We start from the raw sequence: 22,138 nt of genomic DNA, 5'->3' as shown, positions 1-22,138 counted from the left end.
GAGTACGTTCTTGGGAACCCCAAGTTTTCCTGATCTCTGGCTGGGAGAGCTGCCTGGTTTCACCTCCGTACTTGCTGCAGACCCCTTGTGCCACAGCTGCAGGTACAGGACCTGGAAGCCAGCAGGTTCCTCAGCCCCAGGGGAATGTTGGCCCCAGGCTGCAAGCCTGGGTGGGATGCAAGAATGCCAACTCAGACCTGGCTGATGGGAAGCACCTGAAACAGGGGCTGCACAGAGCTGCATGTCATGGAGCAGCAGGAAAGAAGCAGAGAGCCTTGCAGGTTCAAAGTGTTCTGAGGCTGGAGAAGAGGAGGAGGGAGGGATGCTCCTTACTCCTCACTGGAGTAACTGGATATACACACACCATGTGAGTGCCCTGGCTGCACAGGGATGGGTTCTCTGCCACAGAGCTTTTCATCTCTGCCAGACAGATAAGTAGAAAAAACATCTGCTAGCAAAAGGAGTTCGATCAGAGTGGAAATCTGTGGCTGTGATTCGGACCCTCGTCATGCCCACATACTGTGTCACTGCAAGAGGAATTCAGTTACCATGGGTTACCCTATCAGTACGGGAACCAAGTGCCTCCCCTCCCAACAGCTCTATAAAAAGAGTCTCTCCAAGGTATCCCAGCAGCTCCTGCCTACTGGCACAGACCAGGAGAAACTTGGCTGCTGTGAGGGAGGGAGGGCTGCCAGAAGAGGTGTCAGGATGCCGTCTGCTTTCCAGTTTCAGTGCCACTTCGTTCTCATTTTCCTGGCAGCCTCCAAAGGGGAAACCAGATACCTAGAGGTGAGCAATGGGGCTGAAGACTAAAGCACCTCACTGGGCTTTCAGTTGCTGTCTTTTAAGTATTCCCAGCTTTTGAGCATCATGTTTTTTCCTCTCTCCCCTGCTACTCCTCCTGAATTAAACCTGCACCTGAGTAATGCTAATACAACAGTCCTCCCCTCTCCTTTTCTTTATCCTACCTTTTCTCAAACTTGCATTTTTGCTGATTGTTTAAGAGGCTCACTGTCCACTCTGCTGTTGGGCTTACCTGTTATGTGCCAGGTTTGTTCCCTTCTACTGCAGGCTGGCACCTATCCGTCTGTGCTCTTCCACTGATGCACATTTTCTGGAGGAGGGATTTAATCTACTGATGATTTATCTTGAGAAGTGCAGGGAGGTGGCTGCATCTCACTTTGCTCTAGACTCTTCTTGCTCTCTTTACTTCACCAGGTGAGGGATGCCAGCGAAGATGAGCCCTTCCTGCTCCTCAGCGAGGATCTGAAGCGAGAACTGTCTGCAGGGCAGATCTACCGGCGCTCACTCCGTGAGTTTCTTTGGTGCTCTGGTGACAACCCTCAGCAGGTGGGGAGTTCTAGTGAGAGCTCAGGGAGGGGTAGAAGGGCTATTTGGGAGTGGCAGAGTTGCAGGTGCTTTTCTGCAAGGAATGCAGAAGAAGGAGAAAGTGTTAAAATTTCAGAAAAACTGATTGATGCAGAGGGGTTGAAATGAGGCTCTGAAAAGAGGTTGGGACTCAGAGTTTAGTTGCCAGAAATGGGAGGAGGATGGAGATCATCTACACATATCCCTTGGGCAGAGTCACATCGCCAGGGGACTGGGCAGGTGTAAAAGTTATGATGAGGGAGAAATCTGAAGGAGTGGGATGTGTAAGTGTTCATGCATTTGTGCGTGCACACACACACACACAGAGTTTTCTGCTCGGAGATGCACTGACTTGTCATCCCCCCTGCACCCTCCCTCCTATCACATGCTTGTACTCACACCTGTGAGTTACTCTTTGTCCTCGGATGTTCGGCTGGCTAATTGCTTCAGCTGGGTCTCTGTCTCCTGCCTGCCAGCCAGGTCTCGGTGTGGGGGTCTCCCCACTCCACCCTCTTCCCTGCACTGCAGGGGCTGCCGCTGAGTGCCCCTCCAAGCAGTCTGAGGCAGCAGCCTTGTGTCTCGGTTTCTGCAGGGTGCATCGACATGCTGAGCATAGAGGGGCAGTTCACCTTCACTGCAGAGCAGCCACAGCTGCACTGTGCAACCTTCTTCATTGGGGAGCCTGAGGAGCTCATCACAATAGACTACAACTTTGTAAACGTTGACTGCCAAGGAGGTGATTTCCTGAAGGTAAGAAACTGGCAAATCCTGCTGTTCTGCTTCTCTTCTCTCACCTGACAAGAGAGATACTGACTATGTGTGGAAGAGGCAGGCAAACGTGTGCATGGGTGTGTGTGTTTGTGTATGCAGAGCAGGCTTTCATAAAGCAGCTGTCTCTAGGATGGCTGTTCCTCCTCTCTGAGGAACTTCGGGAACATGTTGCCCCCCTCCATCATCAGCCTCCTAAAGCAAAGTCAGATGTAGGCTGAGGATCTGCCTCCAAACTGCAGCACTGGCTCTTCTGAACTTTTCCAGGAGCTCCTCTGCTGAGTACTCCATACCTGAGGGACCAACTGAAAAGTTTAATCAGTACAAGCCCAGCCCCTCAATGCCATTAGGAGGGTTTTCATATTGCAGCATGAATCATACGAGCCCTGCAGAAAATGATACAGCTGAACAGCTGTTACTTCTTCAGAACCTCTGTTTGCAGGTCACTTAGCATCAGCTTATTAATGAGTAAATTGTTACAGCGTTACTTTCAAATGTAAAGCTCTGCTAGAGCTTTTCAAGACGCTGGCTCTCAACAGGAAGAAGTTCATGACTCAGAGTCTTTCATATTCCAGTATTGAAAAACTTTACCAGTGCTGGCAGGCAGTAGGGGTGATCAAGATCTGGACTTGGCTCAGGACAGAAGGGGCAGCTCAACAGTCCCTGGCTGCTCCCCTCACCTTGTGCCCTGCTCTTTGCACTGCGATGGCAGTGCACATCCCACCCAGGTTAGCTCCAGGGAGGAGGAAAGCTGCCCTTGAGCCCTTTCCTTGTGTCTCTCTCTTGGAGAGATGCCATCTCCCTGCTTGCTTTACTCCGGGAAATCCTGTCCCTTCATTCTGTACTCCTGGCTGGGATCCCTCCCCACATTGCTACAGGAGCCTAATTTTAGCCTCCTTCCAGTCGAAGGATTTTGTTCATAGACTTACAGCCACTTATGGAGGCTAGCAAAATGCACAAAGGTCTCTGAGGCTTTATAGATGTCTCCTTTCTTTGATCATGGGAACCCCAGTTTCTGCATTATACTATTGTATTTATGCAGGCAGCCTTTTCCCTCGTGTAATTTGAGCATCCATATCTCATTACTTCGGAAAATGTACATTTCTGGCAAATCCAGACTGATTCTAGAGCTTTTCCATGAAGAAGTCCCACATATATTCACATTAGGACTACTCACCAAAACAATGACAGGATCCAGTCCTTGGATTTTTTAATTATTGAGTGGAGAGTAGAGGAATTACCTGGTGAGAGCAGCTATGAGGGAACCGAAACAACAAGGCAGGCAGCTGCACAGCTATCCTAGAACTAATACGGATTTCCAGTTCTGAAACATATCCCTGAAGATGGTGAGGGCAAATTGTTTCCATTTTTATTGAGAAGGAAAGATCTATAGAGGTTGCTGCCTAAGGCCTAGCCAAGTAGAAAACATTTTTTCTGCTTTCTGGTGGTTAGAACAAGCTGAAAGACTAGATGCAGGAGAGAACAGTGTCTGTGCCAATAACGACCCCCAGAAGCTTTATTGTGTTCCAATACCTCTGGAAGCCTCCCGGGCCCATTAATTATAAGTAGCAAAACATGGGTGGTGGAAAATTACGTATGAGATCAATGGACTCCATGCCCAGAGTTAGAGAGGGCAGCTTATGTTTCATATGGCTTCCAAATCAAGTTGGTAAAAAAACTCTCTTAGCCAGAGTGGAATTGGAATATCAATAAATAAATAAATAGCAGATGTGGTGATACTTGAGCAAAAAGATCTGCTTTCATCAAGAAAAGGTCACCAAAATTGTCACCTGGTGGAAATAAAGACAACATAAAAATTTACATATAGCCTTTTCCTAAATACAGACTGAAGTCTGAATATTTAGTTAAATGCTAGAAAATTGATAAATACGATTTTTTTTTTTTTAATTGCTGGCTTTAAACAGGCCAACTGGTGTCAAAATAAAACAATATCTGTAATAATTTGTTTCTGTTCTCTGTTACCAGAGCAATAAACAAGAGCCTTCCTTTCATTTATTGAACCCCCACAGGTATTTGATGGCTGGATACTCAAAGGAGAGAAATTTCCTAGTTCCTTGGACCATCCCCTCCCCACTTCCCAAAGATATGTAGACTTTTGTGAAAGCGGCAAAATTCAGAGGAACATCAGGTCATCACAGAATGTGGCAATGATCTTCTTCAGGATTCATCAGCCAGGCAATGGATTCACCATCACAGTCAAGAAAAACACCAACCTCTTCCGTAAGCCTGCATTTTACACATACTATACACAGGCTTGCATTATGGGCAGGAAGTAAATGCATGTGTTAGTTTGCACTGAATTCTCTCTGTTGTTATCTGCACTAGCACAGTTCCAGTAACACCAGTGGAGACACACACATTTGCATGCCTGAGGATATGACTCAGGCTTGGTGTGTGTCTCAAGGGAAAACCTAAAAAGTGAAGGCAAGAGATAACTTACACTCACAGCACAACCATAGACATTCCCCCCCCACTCCATCACCCATGTTGTGGTGCAGCTGGTAATGAATTGGCAGGGCTGCACAGACGAGCTGACTGGACAGTGTTTTCATAAAAGGACAGGGTCTTGGCAGGACACTGCATTTCCAGCCTTAGAGCAATATGAGGACCTTATTATTCAATATTCAGGACCTTTCTTTCAAGGTATATATCTTCCAATCTAATATTGTCATGTTCCAACACATCGGGCTAAAGGAAAGTATTAATTAAGAGAGTTTAATCTTTGCAATTTCTAGATCTGTATGAACAATGAGGAAAAAATATTTTAAAAAATTAAATAGCAAGTGCATTGAATAGTTTTGTAATAGTTATGTATTATATAGGAACCCTAGAATCTATCTACAAGTTATTTTCCTAAGCTTGTGAGCTGGCATGGCACAAATTATGGTCGCCTACACTGGTCCCATGAGGAGACAGGACATCTAAATCAGACTGGCCCAAGCAATGCTTTTTATCTGCTTCACCATGCAAAGGATGGCAATGTCTTTACTCTGAGTTGTTCAGACACATGCCCGCAATCTAAGTCTCCCTGCTAGTGTAACTTCAAGCCTGTGGATGTGATGCTGGAGCTGTTTTTTGTGCTTCACTGGCCTGCTGAAGCAGATGCAGGCCTCCAGGTCTGCATGGAGGATCCCTTGGGTTGCACACATAGATGATAAACTGCTCCTTTTACCTAAATGCTACATTTGAACTTTTAGATAAAATCAGTGTGTGCCTGCTCTTGTTTCAATGAAATGTTATATAGTACAAGGAACCTTGGTTAAGAAGAGTGGAATAAGACTTGTTTTATTGTTGTTGCAATATCAGACAATAACCAGCCAAGGCTAAACAAAAGCTCTTCATCTGTATTTATCCTCCCTTAGACTGCCAAACAGTATGAGCCCCCAACAACTCTTGTCCCTGATGTATGGATTTGGGGTGTGTGCTCTCCCATTGACTCTTCACCCTCAACTTCTGCCAGACCACATGCTACACATTAAGAATAGGCAGGGAATTTTTAGGGAACAAATACTGCACATGAACCCCAGAAAATGCCATATACATGTTTTTTCAGCATTTGTTTGTAACTGTCAGTATTTAAATAATCTGGTTTTTTATTATTTTTACTGAAAGTACATGATCTTGCTACATGCAATGATGACTGTATCAGTAACTCTTGTACTTTCTCCTGTGCCCCAGCTTGCAATGTCATCTCTCAGACTCCTTCGGGAAGGTTTACCATGGTCATTCCTCATCAGCACAGAAATTGCAGCTTCTCCATAATCTATCCAGTGGTGATAAAAATATCAGATCTTATCCTGGGACAACTAAATGGCCTCTTTTTAAAGGTGAGTTTTTGTTTTCCAAGAAGTTACTGCCATGTGAAATTTTCCCAGGCACAGGTGAGGGAAGGGAGTGAAGGGGGTAGCCTGTGGCACTGGCTGCTTAAGGCATCTGTGTTCCACATCACGTGTGCATGCTGTGGGCTCTGGTTTTCCCCTAAAGACAAGAGCTGACTCTGTCTCTATCACTACTGCCTCTGTAATGTTGCAGAAGCAACCAAATTATGCAAAGTACCATTAATGCATGTAAATATTACTTGCCATAAGAAGGGGTAAGAACTTAATTAGAGGAACTCACTGGAGAGCTGTCTGTCTCTATTTAAATCAATGAAAACAGCAACCACACTGAACAGAGAAAGGAGGCACAGGTTATATAGTGAGGTATCAGCATGGTGAAAATGCAAATGCCCTTACAACTGACTCTTGCTCAGCATGTGGAGCATCCTCTGATGCACAGCACAGTGCTGGGGTTTGGCCACAGGGTTTGGTGCTTGCTGACAGAGAGGAGAAGACAAGAGCTGTTTGTAGCACCCTTTACCTAAGAGGTCCAAGAGGGTGAAAGTTTAAAAATACCCAGAAGAACAGGATTGGAAAGTTTGTTTTCTGGTGCCAATGAGAACTGTAGCCTAGGTCCCTCATGGGGACTGACAGTGTCTGAGCCAGGGCCCACAGTGGTCACATGCAAGGTGCTGGTGGAGGCAGAAAACAAAAAGGCAGCTGGTGGAAACAGGCAGGCAAAGAACAACCAGTGACAGAGTGTCAGTGCAATGCACAGGCATCTCCACACATCTGGCTGTTATTGTGTTGCTGTTGTTGTTTGAGAGTGATGCATCAATGGAAAGTTGTATAGAAGGGAATAGAGCAAAATGAAGAAAGTGCTTTTTGGGCTTGTGTAGTACCTTTGCACAACATGAGTGAAAGTGCAAAGATGGTCTGTTTTAGTCAAGATAAGAAATGAACAATGAAGGTCAGCTGTATGTGCTGATCTGCAGCAGGAACTGTTCTAATGCTGCAGCAAAGGAGACAGAGTGGGGCCAGGCTTTGAAACTAAGACGAAAGGAGAAATGTCTCAGGTGACAGAAGAAAAGCAACTGTTTGCAGTGTCTTGGGAGTCTGACACAGATGTCTGAGATTTAGGAAGAAAACTGGAAACCCCAGTGAGAGCTGTTCCATAGAGGCACACACAGGCAGGGTGGAGGAGGTCTGGTATGACTTTCGAGGGTGCAGGTTCAGTGGAAAAAGGATTTTATGAGGTCAGTGGAGGGCTGCATGGAGTTTTCAAGGGATGTTTACATTTCAATCACACACTGAACTGGAAGAACAAGTGTGCAAGCAGTGAGGAAGGAAAGGGCTGAGTGTAGACAGCAAGCTCTGAGAAGAAAGAATCAGCCTTGCACTGCTGAGAGAGAGACCAACTGTTGGCTAGACACAGGAAACTTAGCTTACAGTATGATGCCTGAGGACAAAATCAGCACTACACAGGCTGTGAATTTTAAATATTGGATTTGTTGGTTCAAGTCAGCTCACATTTATACCCTTGCCTTACATGTTATTTTCACAGGGACTCTCATTCTACCTAGGAGTCCCTTTTGCTTACACAAGAAACAAAGGCAAAATAAGGCAAACAAATTTTTTATAAAATGCATGCAAGAGGTATCCACCTTCCTGGCTTACAAATAAGCTTAAAATGATTACATGTCCAGTTCTGCAGTCCAAGTCACACTTCCTTCTCCCTTCTTGACACCTGTGAATCAATAGCAGCAGGATTGCTGGTTCAGGATGGCTAGAAACCAAACTTGTCCCAAATCAGGCTTTGAGAGATAGGGCAAGTGAGTTGACTTCCTCAGCAGTGGGCAGGCAAAAAACAGGAGCAGAATGGCCTGAAGCTGACCAGGGGAGGCTTAGACTGGATATTAGAAAGAATTTCTTTACTGAAAGAGTGGTTTGACAGTGGAATAGGCTGCCCAGGGAAGTGGTGGAGTCACCATCCCTGGAAGTGTTTAAAAGAAATATAGATATAGTGCTTAGTGACACTACTTAAGCACTGAATGAGTAGATTAGGCTGTGGTTGGTAGATTTCAGTTTTGGTTGGACTTGATGGTCTTCAAGGTCCCTTCCAGCCAGGATGATTCTATGACAAATAAAGAATTCAGGCACTTAAACAATAGTATATGGGTCACAGCTCAAAGGTACACAAGATGTCTGTTCATGATGCTTTGGGCAAACAGCATTAACTTTTGGAAAAGGAGCACTTGTGGGTCTAATAGACAGTGAGCCATTGTTGCAATATGAAACTACTCTTTCCTTTACCTCCTACTTTAATTAAACTTTGCAGCATAGCACATTTTAACAACACTTGCTTAGGAATAAGTACAAATAGTGGAGTTAAAGGTCCTTGCCTGCCAGCTGAGTGTGAGCACACATACAGCCCCTAACTGTATTTAGTTGATTACATGTCTAAGCATCCAGAATCAGATTGCACTAAAAGCAATTGAATCAACACCTTATCTGCTTGCCAGTAATTCTCAGAGCTCTTTTAAGTCTTTCTTTGCAATCCCTTAGGGAAATTAACTGATTAATATAAAATTGAAATAATATTGCTCGGGATGAGAACAGACTGATTTCACATAGGTTTCAGCAGAAAGGACTTCCAAAACCTACTGTTGACTGCTATTACCTCTAGAGAATTGTTTCTCTTTGAAGACATAACTTTCAATCTCTGTCTGTTAGAAACCGACAGCAGGCTGTGCAGGAGTGGGAGATTTTGTAGAGCTGCTGGGAGGAACAGGCTTAGATCCATCTAAGATGTTTCCATTGGCTGATCTTTGTCATTCGTTCCACGGATCTGGTGAGAATTCCTTCCACTTATCTCCACACGATAAAATAATTAATAAGAGAGAGTCCTGCAGAATTGCTGTCCCCCTTCCCCCTGATCCCCCCTCCTCCCCCCCCAACAAACCAACAAACAAAACAACCCAACAAGACAAACCAATCAAAAAAATCAAAGCCAACCAACCCAGATTTCCTGCTAGACTGGTGGACTTCACACATAGCAGAATATGAAAGCTAAATCTATTTGAGCATGTGCTTGGTGTGTATGATGGGGCACACTCACAAGCATCTTCACTTACCCCTGCAGTAATAATTATAGCAAGGTTAATTTATATACATTTTTAAAATGCTTGTTCTATGACACATGTCATAGAACTCATTATTAGAGTAACCAGATAAGCCTGAAAATTAATAACAAATGAAGGTGGAGCAGTTACACATTCAGTTAAGGAGCTTTTTCTCACTTAGCCTTTCCAAATCCTCCTTTTCTGCTGCATACCTCAAACAACTACCCCAAAAAGCCTCAGAGCTCCCACTCTCCTTTGAATCCTGGGGAAGTTCTGAATCTGTTCCACAATCATGCCAGGCCAGTAACCTCTTTCTCCACATAAAAATAAGAATTCCCAGTTTCCCTAATGTTCAGTACAGCCGAGTATGCAATGTTGCACTGATCAGTTGCAACAGACCAGTCCACATGGCATGTGGATTGTACCTTGGGCATCTGAATGAGTGAACTGGAGTAGCACCATTTCTGCAGGATTAGAGACCAGGAACCTGCCTGGCACTTCACTCCTGTCATCTCCCTTGCCTCTCATCACACCACAACTTAATGTTGCAGGCACTATCCAAAACTGTAACCAGCAAGCATTGGTGTTGAGCAAATACCGAGCACTGGGGTGAGATTAAAACATGCTTTTCTGGTGGTGTGAATGAAAGGAAGTCCCATCTCAGCAGCCCTTGCTCTCCCAATGACTCTCTGGAAAGAAGGGTGCTCCAGTTTTCCCAAATGAAACAGCCAAACCTCTGCAAAATCTCATCTAAGTGGTGTATAGTGATATGCTTGATTTTCCCCAGTGGCACTGCCATTTGAGTTTGTCTTGATGATATGTGAAGATATGTTTCTCACATATCTTCACTATTAGAAAGAAGCTCCTTATACACAAAACCATTCATCCCTCTAACAGGAAACATTTAACTGTTGTTAATTTTCTCCAGGGTGAGGTGTCGTTACCCTTACCTGTCATTCATGGTACATAACAGTAGCATACCTTCCCAGGTGCAAACCCACACAGACCTCTGTGTCGTGTTAGTCTATACATAGATGAGACTGTGGGTGGATGGGAAGCGAGTGGCATTTACATGAGTAAAGTTTAGAACGCAACAGCTGATTAAATACACAAGCCATAGTAAAGTAAAACTAACCCATACAAAAAGGCAGGTATTTGGTTAGCAATACCATCACTGGCCAGTCACTGCCACACATAAATTTATTTTGTTTCCAAAAGTGTACCACTCAGTGCTTTGTAATTCACACCATTATATCTCTCTTTTCCCCCTCTCTCATGTAAATGTATCTTTATATCTCCTCTATATCTCTTTTCTCTAATTAGCCCAAATGAAGATTGGCTGCGACAATACTGTGCTGCGAATGGTCTCCAGTGGCAAACACATCAACCGTGTGACGTTTGAGTATCATCAACTTGATCTGCAGGAAACAGAAAACAGAAAGGAGAACATAATTGAGGAATTCTGCTTTACTAGTATCTGAGAAGCCAGGCCACACATTTTCAAACAACTAATGAAAATAAAATTCTGGTGAATTAAAGAAAAATGTATTTTACCTTTAACCAGCTGATGTTATCAAGCTTTTCTACAGTTCAAGCATATTTCTTTTTTCATACAAATCAGTCATTCTCATGAGCAAGCAGAAAAAAACAACTACTATATTAATCTTTGTTATTATTTTTTCTGCAGTATTTAAGCTCATTTACTACATCTAAAATCAATAGCAGGAACAGAAGGTTATGTTTCCAATATAAATATTGTTAGGAAAACAGATGCAAACATAGCATATCTAGTGTCAGGACTTAGGAAACCCACAGTAAGTATAAACTTCATGCAGTAATTTTATCCTTTTGTATCAGTTATAAACAAAAAAAAATAATTAAATGGTGGAATACACTTCCAGTTTTGTAAGAGGAAACCCAATATTAGCATGTGTAAAAACTTGTTTGTTTATAACTATAAATGTGCTATTTATTTCTAAAGAGATGTTTTTAATAAAAATTTATAGCATGGAAACTTCCTTACACAAATCCAAACATGAATAAATGCATTCAAAGAGTTGGCAAAACATTATGATGTATTTTTCTGAAGAGCTCTTTTAACATTCTGGTTAAACTTCCTAAATCTTGTGCACTTTTCAGGAAATTATAATTTTGAACTTATGTTGCTGTTAAACTGTGGACTATTAAAGTAACATCATGGGCAGCATGGACAATGTTGCATACACATTGCATACTTCATGTGGAGTATGTTCCAGCTGTACACTTACGGGGATCTTCCCTGTTCAAGGTTTTTGGTCAGGTGTTCTGCTGACCCAGACAGGGATATGTAAATATAGATTATTTTTTTCAGACTTTTGGTGACCCAGAAGAGAAGTCTGATCCTGGAGAGCTCTGGGAAGCACAGCAAAATGCAGCAGCTGACCAGAGTCGAACCCTAGCCCGGGGGGAGGACTGATTAATGTATTTTCTGGGAGTGCTATGTGGCAATAATGACAGCTAATTGTCTCTTCTCCAATATTCAATAAACAGACAACACTGATTAATCATGCCTGAGATCTTCAGTGCTGATTGCTGGCTCTTAATCTCAGTCAGTCACCAAAAATCAAGTGTCTTGGGTATTCAGCAGCCCTGAAGTTCATCCACTGCAAAAGTGGGTGGAAACTAGGGGATGCCTCAGACTCTCCCTCCGTAGGGTTTTAGGAACTCAGTTTTAGGGACTGATTCATTAGAAGAGGGATGTGTTTCATAGCCTGGTCAGACTTCAGCAAGTGTGTCTACCCTGCAGGGCTCAGTTTATAGAAAAGGTGGGGATTGTGGGAATGTTAGGCTTTATTAAAAAACAAACAAACAAAACCCAAACCAAAACAACAACAAAAAACAACCTAGACAAAACTGCTGCTGACTACTTTAAGGCATGGAGCAGTCCACATCCCTGCTCCAGCCCCATGTGATCTACTGTGGGCTTCCTGAGCCTCTAGTGAAGGCCTGGCAGTGCTGGCATGGCCACACAGCTCCAGCGACTCAAATGAGTCAGAAAAAAATAAGGGGTCCATAAACCAGCTTTTTTCCTGAGGAAACCTGCAATGGCAGTGGATGTCTGCCCCCAACATCCCTCTCAGCTCATCCTTTTTGGGTGCCTGTCACTGTTGAGGCATCCCTAACCACATCCAGCCCTGCCAGCCTTTCCTGGGCACCCTTTGGTGAAGCAGGGTGGGTTATTGGGCTGCACAGTATGGAAACAAGTTCAAGGGCTCCCCTATCAAACCTTACTTATCCACATGCCTGCTTTCAAACTGGGAAGTGGGAAAGGTCTTTAAAATGTTGCTCCTTGGTCACTGGGAAACACAGGAGGAGATGAAAAATCAATTACAGATTTCAGATCCAACAGCTCAGGACTATATTAAGGTAAACTCAATTTCTTACTTGGTGCAGTTTAATAGTGGGATTTCTCACCTTTCATCTTATGTAGTACTTTTTTTTTCCAGATCACCTGGTTCCAACACCCCTGCATGGACAGGGACACCTCCCACTAGGCCAGGTTGCTCAAAGCCCCCTCTGACCTGGCCTTGAATACTTATAGAGTGGAGCATCCACAACCTCTCTGGGCAACCTGTTCCAGTGTCTCACTACGCTCACATGAAATAATTTCTATCTAATACTTAACGTGAATCTCCCCTCTTCCAGTTTGAAATTATCCCCCCTCATTCTATCACTACACACCTTTGTAAAAAGCCCCTTTCCAGCTTTCCTGTAATCCCTTCAGGCAGCGGAAGGCTGCTATGAGGTCTCCCCAGAGCCTTCTCTTCTCTAGGCTGAACAACCCCAGCTCTCTCAGCCTGTCCTTTTAATCAACACAAGTTCCACCATTCCGTATCTCTTGACTCTACTGGCCGTCCTGGAAAAGCCTAGGTCCCAGCCAGCCATCCATTCTTTGGTCTGTGCTTTAAGCTCTACCTCATCAAGAAAAGTAATAGTCACTTCAACCTGTGTACCTGTATTTATGGAGGCACTCATCATTTCAGGAGTTGCAGAACTTCGGTCACAAGAAGTCAGTTCACAGATGTCAAATGTCACAATTCATTCAGGGTCTAGCTCTGGAAAAGTAAGGAAGTACTCTCTTGAATCAAAAGGAAGGAAAACAAGACAATAAAAGCACGGCAAGCAAAAAACAAACAACATCAAAAAATCAACAAAAAAACCCCCAACCAACCAACTCCCCATCCCCAAAATACCTGAATGTCTGGGGAAAAAAAAAAAATGCAGGACAAGAAATAGATTAATACAATTAACATCTCTGGAAAGGAGTAAGAAAAGAACTTAACAATTAAAAAGGTTGTAGCCTGGAGGCTTATAAGAGCTGTAAAGCATCCTAAGAATTAAAACAAATCAAACTCCTCAGAATAAAAATGGGGAAAAAAAATCTTTGATGAGGCACTGTCTGCACAATTGTCATTGTAAGCAAGATTACCAAAACTCACATTAACACTAATAGCCTGCAATATTGTCAAGAGAAGATGTGTGTATGGCAGACTCTGATGTTCGATAATGAACCCCTTTTCTTAATCTTTTTTATTTGGTATTACAACTGACTTTTCGCCAGAGAAGTGATGTAAAAGGTAGTATCATACCAAAACAGCACTGCACAACATAGAAGCATGCACAGTAGCTAGATTTAGAATGAAAACCACTGAACTTGAACTGATGGATCAGTCAACACTAAAGCAATGACTGAAAAACTCTTCAGCATCATAAAAACTACAAAGGTTCCTAGAGTTAAAAATTGTTGTTTCAGGGAAAGGGAAAAACCAGCAGTTCTTACCGGCATCTTAGTCTTGTAGGACAGTGACACAGATTACGAATTTTCTCCTGCATTTCTTTACTAACATGAAATCCAAGGTGACTGTTCAGAAAAAAATAATGTAGTGAGCTGTCCAGAGGGAGGCTAAATTTCCTACCTTCATTAAGATTTAATGATTAAAGGTCTTCTACTTAAAGATCATGCAATAAATCTTCAGCTTAAACATTATTTCCATTTTTACCAGGTATAAACAAAATAAATTAATAACAATTACAGAGATTTATTGGAGAGTGGTAAGTCTCTGTTGCTGAAATTCCCCAGAAGAGAAGATGGAAATACCCTGGAGGGCATGGGAAAAAAAAGTGCTAGTCTCTGTAGCAAAGTGCCCCTGGGCATTTGAAAGAGTCAGTCACCTGAGATAAAGTTGATCAAAAGTTCTCTGGCAGTTGAAAGGGAGGCATTTTTATGGGATGTACCAACACAGAGCATGTGCCAAGAGCCGTATAAAATAGGTCTTCATACAGGAATAGATGCAGAATTGTTTAACCTCTTTGGGATTTTCAAGAGCATACAAACTGATCAGGAGCCACAAAGATGATGAAGGGAGTGGAACATCTCCCTGATGAGGAAAGGCTGAGGGAGCTGGGTCTCTTTAGCTTGGAGAAAAGGAGACTGAGGGGTGACCTCATCAATGTTTACAAATATGTTAAGGGTGAGTGTCAAGATGATGGAGCCAGGCTTTTTTACAGTGATGTCCAGTGACAGGACAAGGGGCAATGGGTGCAAACTGGAGCATAGGAGGTTCCACATAAACATCAGAAAAAACTTCTTTAATGTGAGAGTGACAGAGCACTGGAACAGGCTGCCCAGAGAGGTTGTGGAGTCTCCTTCACTGGAGACATTCAAAACCTGCCTGGAGAAGTTCCTGTGTGATGTGCTCTGGGTGATCCTGCTCTGGCAGGGGGTTGGACTAGATGATCTTTTGAGGTCCCTTCCAACCCCTAGGATTCTGTGATTCTGTGATTCAGTGAATCAAGGACTATTAAAGGTGCAGTAGAAATACTTTATTATAAAGTTAGAAATGCTGCCTTTGGAAGCAAAGACTCAGCAGAACAATTGTAACTTAAAAAGACTGAAGACAGTGAAACTTTACAATGATCTCTTGTTTTGAGAGGTGGCCATATGTTCCCAAAATAAAATTCTTAGTTCTTAAAGCCATGACAAAAAATCACAGACCCGTTAGCAGTAATGCGCAATTCCCTGTAATAAAATGTAATGGTTTTTTAAGTTAGAGTTGTTGATTTTTATCTTCCACTTTTGACAACAAAACTAAGTGCTCAGACCACGACAAGTGTGATCTTTCTGAATGGCAGTCTAAATTACTTTTAAAATATCTTTTAAATAACTGCTCTCCTAACACTGATTCTATGAAATCAGTTCTTTCTCTGAGATAGATTTTTGATCAGTAGTTAGGAAGGAGTTGCCCAGAAGCTGAATAGCAAAGAAAACAGGTTTGCAGAACCCGTGAAGTACCTGATCATATAAGCTGCTTCCCACTAAATTTCTATTCCTGCAAATTTAAAATACATCTCCAGGACCATCAACACCACACTGGCTTCACATGCCAAGTGGATATTATTCTACCTTCCGGGACCACATTATTTTGCACATAAGGTGTAAAAGGCTCTGAACTCCATTATATTACTCTGGGTATGTCCCACTCCAATTATATAACAGGGATCAAATGAATTTTCAAGAGCCTTAAGAAATTTCTCTTGCCTTCATGAAATGAACACTTCTTGGGACCTCAAAGCTGTACTTACTCAGTTCTAAACACAAGCTAAATTATACTTCAAGGAAGTGATTCATTATAGTCATTTTTATTCAGAGCCTCATTGCTTCTGGTATCTGAGTAACTTGCTCATTGATAAATTGACACAGTTTCCACTTTTTTTCCCCCCACTTTGCTTCATATCTTTAAAGATCAGCAACAACTAATCATAGCAACTATGGATTTTGTGCGCACATCATTTCCTATTAAAGGAAATGCAGTGCATTACACGTGAGTCACTAGAAAATGAAAAGTTTTCATTATCTTTTCTTCTGAATAAAATTTATATTCATGGTACTGTGTTGCTGCAGATTACCATCAAACCATCAATTACAGTGTTGACTAATAGTTTTTTTATAACTTTGCCTCCCAACAGGAAAGTAAGCAGTTTCATATCTAAAATTTGCCCTTTGTCTATACACTGGTACAGAGTGGCCCACATCAGGACTCACACAGCATTTTGAAGGACCCAAGTATGTATTTCAGGTCAAGAACATAATGCCTATTACATGCAGAATATGTTGGTCATGGATGTCCCACCATGCACATCTGTGGCTGGGAGTTGGAGCCTTGCCAAACCAGCATGGTGCTCAACAGCACATCTCCTGCCAGGAGCTGAGACCTCGGCAGCTGAAGAAGAAATATCTTATCACCTTCAAGCTCATAGGCACCAGCACATCCCCCCAGATCTCCTATTTCCCTGCTGTCATACCCCTGACTCTGCCTATCCCAGGATCCTAGAGCTCCACAGCAGGTCACTACAGCATCACAGCCTCTTGCTCCTGAGTGCTCCTGTTGAGCCTGAGCAAACTGTTATCAAGAGATGGTGATCTTGGCTCCTCTCCCACCAGAGATGCCCAGGCTGAGCCTCCCTCTGCCCTGGGACACTTTCCACTGCTGTGGGTGAGGAGGTGCTTGGGGAAGGCTCTGCTTTCTGCATGAGAGCAGCAGAAGCTACTCTATCATCCAGCCTGGCCATCAGGGCCCACTGGCTACTGCACATGCCTTGGACACTTGCAGTTACAAGCAGGCAATTGGCACATATCTAAATAAATCATTATGTGAAGCTCAGTCATAAAACAATCTGAGACAATAGTAAAGGGTATGATTGAGTATTTATCACACAACAAAAACAAAAATTACAGAGTTATCACAATGGCAGAAGAAAAAAGATGTCTGAAGCAACATGGCTTCATCAAGGGCAAATTGTGCCTGACAAATTTGGTGGCTTTTTATAAGGGTGTCACAGTGTTGGTGGACAAGGAGAAAGAACTTGTCCCACAAGACATCCTGGTGTCTACATAGAAAGATATGGATTCAGTAGAAAGACCACTCCATGGATTAAGAACTGACTGGATGGTTGCATGCACACAGTAGTGTTCAACAGCTCAATGTCCAAATGTGACGAGTGGCATTCCTCAAGAGTCAGTACTGGGACAGTACATGGACAGTGGGATTGAGTGCACCCTCAGCAAGTTTTCTAAGGACACCAAGTTGCATGGCGTGGTCGACATGCTGGTCAACATCCAGAAGGACCTTCACAAGCTTGAGAGACAGGCTTGGGGAAGTTCAATAAGGCCAAGTGCAATGTCTAGCACCTGGGTCACGCAATCCCAAGTACAACTACAGGTTGAGCAGAGATTGGATTGAGAACAGCCCTGAAGAGAAGGACTTGGGGATGTTGGTTAATGAGAAGCTCAACATGAACCAGCCAGGCATGCTTACAGACCAGAAAGCCAACTGTATCCTGGGATGCATCATAAGAAGCATGGCCAGCAGATCAAGGGAGGTTATTCTGCCCCTCTACTCCACTCTTGTGAGACCCCACCTGGAGCAGTGTGTTCAGTTCTGGAGTCCCCAACACAGGAAGGACATGGACTTGCTGGAAAGACTCCAGAGGAGGGCCACAAAGATAATCAAAGGGCTGGAGCACCTCTTCTATGAAGACTGAGACAGTTGGTGTTCTTGAGCCTGGAGAAGAGAAGGCTCCATAGACACCTTATAGTGGCCTTCCAGTGCCTGAAGGGGGCTTACAGGAAAGTTGGGGAGGGACTTTTTACAAGGGCATGGTTTTTTTTGTGATCCTAAGGACTACATCCAGCAGATAACACAACAAGCAGGTTCAAGGCAGATTTTGTAGCTTTTGTGAGGACACTAAAAGACATGAAAAAATTAACAAAGTCTATATATAGCTCTTTCGATCCCCTTCAGATATAGGTGCTGTAGTAAACTGAGCTTTACACTGGGTACCTGTTGGAGGAGGTCTGAACAGAGCCCCTGATTTCTGGTTTCTTTAAAAAATATTTTGGTTTGGAAATCTGTCTCTTTTGCAAGGTAAAATAGATTGATGTGCATGCTTCTAATTCTGACGTAATTTAATTACAGTTACAGTAGATCCTCATTCAGTCTTCCATGATGTAACAATTGGAAGCCAAAATGAACTGTTTCAATTGAAGAGGTAACTGAATGGTGTCTCACAGTCAAGCTCCAGCTTTGGGACTGTGTAGGTAGTTCCATATTGTACAAAAGATCCTGTGTCTTCATGGTGCTGCAAACTTCTGGATTCAGCTGAGTCTTTGAAATAAAGAAACATTACTGGCTTTGCTGGTGAAAAAAAAAAGATTCCTGTTAAGGAATACTGGGCTCCATCAAGTAGAGAAGTTGATGAAAACGAGAAAAGACCAGCTTTGAGGTAGGAAGTGCTGGATCCTCGAAATAAGAGGCAAAGGAGAAGTAAATCTGGGAAGCTTTACAGAGCTATCCTCACATAATAGGAGTCCATTATTTTTGCATCTGACACACACATTAATCATCTCATTATATCAAAACATGTAACAATCTTTGGAAAGAGATTGGTTTTGGCTGACCCATTTGTCACTACAGCAGTATCAGCCTTACCTGTCCAAATGTAATATTTTTAATGTTAGAAATAGATTATCCACAAAACATGGAAATGGTTGTGTTTACTGAGATAATTTGGTTGGCTTGAACACAGATAATGGAGACTACAAAAATAAGAAACCTATTCATTCTTAGCTCATCTGAGCTGTCAATCTCTACAATCAGTGGATGGTACAATTTTCGGGGGAGCTGTGATGCAGTGGAAATGCTGTTTAGATGATCCAATCTAAAATTAAGCATGAGCTAGAGAGAATGCTCAGGGATTTTCTCCAGTGATTTTGGCTAGTGTTTTTTTCAAACCAGCTTAATTCATTCACTTGATCCACCAGTTTGTTCCCATCTCTCAGGTTTTTGATCAGTTTTTCTTACTGTCTTAGCAGGGAAGAGTGGAGCAGGAGGAGAAAGTTCTGGCAAGTGTGTATTTGTTTACTTTACAGAGGACACAACAAAGTCAGGTCGACTTTGGAGCTTGCATTGCATCAAATGCAAAAGGAAAATCGATTGGAAAAGTCCAGGCTGGTTCATCATAACCCAGGGGTGTGATTTTATTACAAAACACACACACATGAGACCCCATCATTGAGAAGCCAGCAGTTCTCCCACTGACTTCAAAGCAACTGTTGCAAAAGGTGGAGCACTGCTTAACTCTGAATAACATGATCACACAAAGAGATCATACATATGCTTATGTTCCTTGTACAACTGATCAATTGCTATGCATAATTAGTTGTTAATTACTAGTGGGTTAACTACTAATTTAATACAACTCACTGTTAATTACTGTTATTTTTCATATTGGGATATAGTTTCATTGATGCTTTCTAAATCAGAGAGGTGTAGTATAGAGAGCAGTAAGCTTGCAAAACTCAAAACTGGAGTTAGACCATAAAAGCCAAAGTAGACACAACAGCTCAACTAGCACCTGCTTGCCATAAAAGCAGGAGAGGAGCAGCGTGGTCTCATGGGCATAGAACAAACGCTGTGCAGACTGCATTCTGGTTTTCAAATTCCAGATGAACATCATTAGGGAAGACTGGTGAGAAGGTTCAGGATGGAGCAGGAAAAGAGAACCACAGCCACAGAGAAATCCTGGCTTGTAATTTAAGAGAAAGGGGAACCCTTACCTTCACTAAGATGGGGTCAGGTGCAAATGCCAGCACCTTCTTTGGAGCCTTGCAGGGGGCACTGACCTCGCAGACAATAGCTGTGTGTGCACTGTGGTCCCCAGAATTGTTCTGGTCAGACAGGACCTCAGCAGATCATCTTCACACTGGATTCATATTTGCACCAAGTCGCTCAAGGCCTTGGCCAGTATAGGTTGGAGTACTTGGTGGATAACAGAGACCACAGTCTGGATGTTCAGCATTATCTGGTCCCTTCAGCTGTTCCCCAGGTCTAAAACACTCTCTCTATCGTAAGGGGACTAGGGAACCAGTGAATGAGTTTGGTACCCTGAACCCTGGTAGCATGGATGCTACCAGACAGCTGCCATCCTGACATCCACCTAGCATCACAGTCTCAAAGCAGATGGAAAGCAATGGTGTCCCTGGGCAGTGGCAGTTTGCTCAGCTTCAACCAGAAGGGACAGGTAGTCTGCCAGAGGGCTGGGGTGGGTTCTGATACAAACACAGTGACAATTTCAGTGGCATCTCAACATTGGCATCATGATGCAGGATGGTAACTGGATGAAGACAACCATACCATCACACTAGTTCCTGAGGAGATGCTGTGAAAAGAGGTTTCCCACCTGTAGGGACAACAGGAGTGATGCCAGGGCTGACAGATGTGCTCATTGAATGATGTGCATAATTGGAGACATCCAACAACATCAGGGTCAACTGGTCAGCAGTTCAGGTCCTAGGAGCAGGCATCCAATGAGGAAAATTATTTCAGATTGAGACTTTTGGAAAATATTGCCTGGGTCAAACTCTAGAAAATGAGCATTTAAATCTCAAAAAAAGGGAAGATAAATACTGCCCAACCTGTGACTGTTACGTTGTCTACAGGAGTGGAGGGTTAAAACAGACTTCTGAGAAAATAAACTTAAAAACAGAGCATTGTACATACATAGACCAAGAAAATTTACGTAAATTCAAAGTGATGCTCTATTTTTGCTGCTGTTAATTACAAGTTATCTTGTGTGCTTCACACTGACAAACCACTTCAGCTATTGTCAGATCTAAAGTAGCTTCCCTTCATTTCTTCTTCTTCGATGAAACCAATTTGAAAGTCTCCTTCAGTGATTCACTTTTAATTGGAAAGCACTTCCAAATGCAAGACTGAGCAATGTGGTCACTGGTGTGCATTGATACTGACAAAACATTATTTGTCATTTCTGTGTTAAAAGGGAACATCTGACTGGAATCTGCAGCATGATTTATTTTCACCCTTTTTCCCCCAGGAGATTGAGTAAGCCTCAGAAGCAGCATGAGCACAGGGACTCTGTCAGGGCACAGAGAAACCCCAAATCAGCTAAGGTGAGGTGCTAGAAGCTTACACAAACACACCTGCAACTGAGGGTGTTGAGTTTTGTTCATGTCATCAACACAGAAACATGGAATCACAGACTTACAGAACAGTTTGGGTCAGAAGGGACCATAAGAACCACCTAGCTTCAAAACCTCTGCCATGGGCAGAGACACCTTCCACTAGACCAGGTTGCTCAAAGTCCCATCCAACCAGGCCTTGAACATTTAATGAGGGAAGTAATCCTCTCTTTATTGTACAGACATGGGAAGGGAGGATCTAGATCTGATTTCCTAAAAATTAAAGAAACCAGGAAACTAGTAGGTTTTGACTGCTCTATAGCAATGACAGAGGGTGCTAGTGACTGAGGCTGGTGATACACCTTGCCTCTCCTCTTCTGCCTCCTCTTCCTCCTTCTTCGTTCTCCAGCATGTGTCTGACCCTCGTCTGCCACTTGCCTGGCTAACCTGTCACATTAATCCTCTGCCAAGCCAGGGTGACAATTCAGCTCAGAGAAGGCTCAAGAGCTACTGCAAGTAAGGGGCAGGCACATGCAAATGAGTCTGGGAAACGGTGGAAATACCATCTCCCCTTTCTGGCCGTGGCAAGTCTCTGGAACAGCCTGAGCCCTTCCCAGTTTGTTGGGAAAAGGAGGGAACAACAGCTAATAAACAATTTGACAGTACTATGGAATCACACAGCAGTTATTCTCAGAACACAGTCTGGGTCATCCATTTGCTTCATTTTATTTGGTATTAATACCTAGGAAAAAGATTCAGAATCAGCATTCCTATTGATGTGGCTTTCTCCAGAAAGCTGAAGAATAAGGAGCAACTTGAAGTTGCATTCTGCAGATACCATGTGGCAAATGGTTCCACTGACAAATGGCATATTAACTCTGTTCTGATGTTGCACACCTTTAAAAAGAGCTATCAAGTGCATGATCTCAATTGAGCATTGGAAATAAGTCTCTTGTTTTAGCTAATGTTGTTTCTGGATTAATAGCATCCTCAAATAGGCTATCTGCCCTTTTAAAATTAATGCA

At 43.0% G+C, this 22,138-nt stretch overlaps 1 protein-coding gene across 1 annotated transcript; it reads left to right on the top strand.

Annotated features, from left to right (window-relative positions):
- Window positions 1-638: 638 nt before the first annotated feature.
- Window positions 639-10,578, top strand: CRHBP (corticotropin releasing hormone binding protein). Its single transcript, XM_010005539.1, has 7 exons — window positions 639-789; window positions 1,219-1,312; window positions 1,961-2,118; window positions 4,167-4,377; window positions 5,836-5,984; window positions 8,709-8,826; window positions 10,421-10,578. Exons 1-7 carry the CDS (start codon window positions 709-711, stop codon window positions 10,576-10,578), a joined length of 969 nt encoding a protein of 322 aa, XP_010003841.1. The 5' UTR covers window positions 639-708.
- Window positions 10,579-22,138: the final 11,560 nt, after the last annotated feature.

Source organism: Chaetura pelagica, unplaced genomic scaffold (assembly GCF_000747805.2).
Source record: "Chaetura pelagica isolate M959 unplaced genomic scaffold, ChaPel_1.0 scaffold169, whole genome shotgun sequence".
NCBI classification, from domain to species: Eukaryota; Metazoa; Chordata; class Aves; order Apodiformes; family Apodidae; genus Chaetura; species Chaetura pelagica.
Note: the sequence above shows the minus strand (reverse complement) of the source record. Positions and strands in the feature narration are given on the sequence as shown.

What these genes read in the sequence shown, in the direction of transcription:
- CRHBP (XM_010005539.1), top strand. Translation starts at nt 709, where the DNA reads ATGCCGTCTGCTTTCCAGTTTCAGTGCCACTTCGTTCTCATTTTCCTG. An exon ending in GAAAAACACCAACCTCTTCC is followed by an intron (nt 4,378 to 5,835) that starts GTAAGCCTGCAT and finishes CCTGTGCCCCAG; the next exon opens with CTTGCAATGTCATCTCTCAG. An exon ending in TCATTCGTTCCACGGATCTG is followed by an intron (nt 8,827 to 10,420) that starts GTGAGAATTCCT and finishes TTCTCTAATTAG; the next exon opens with CCCAAATGAAGATTGGCTGC.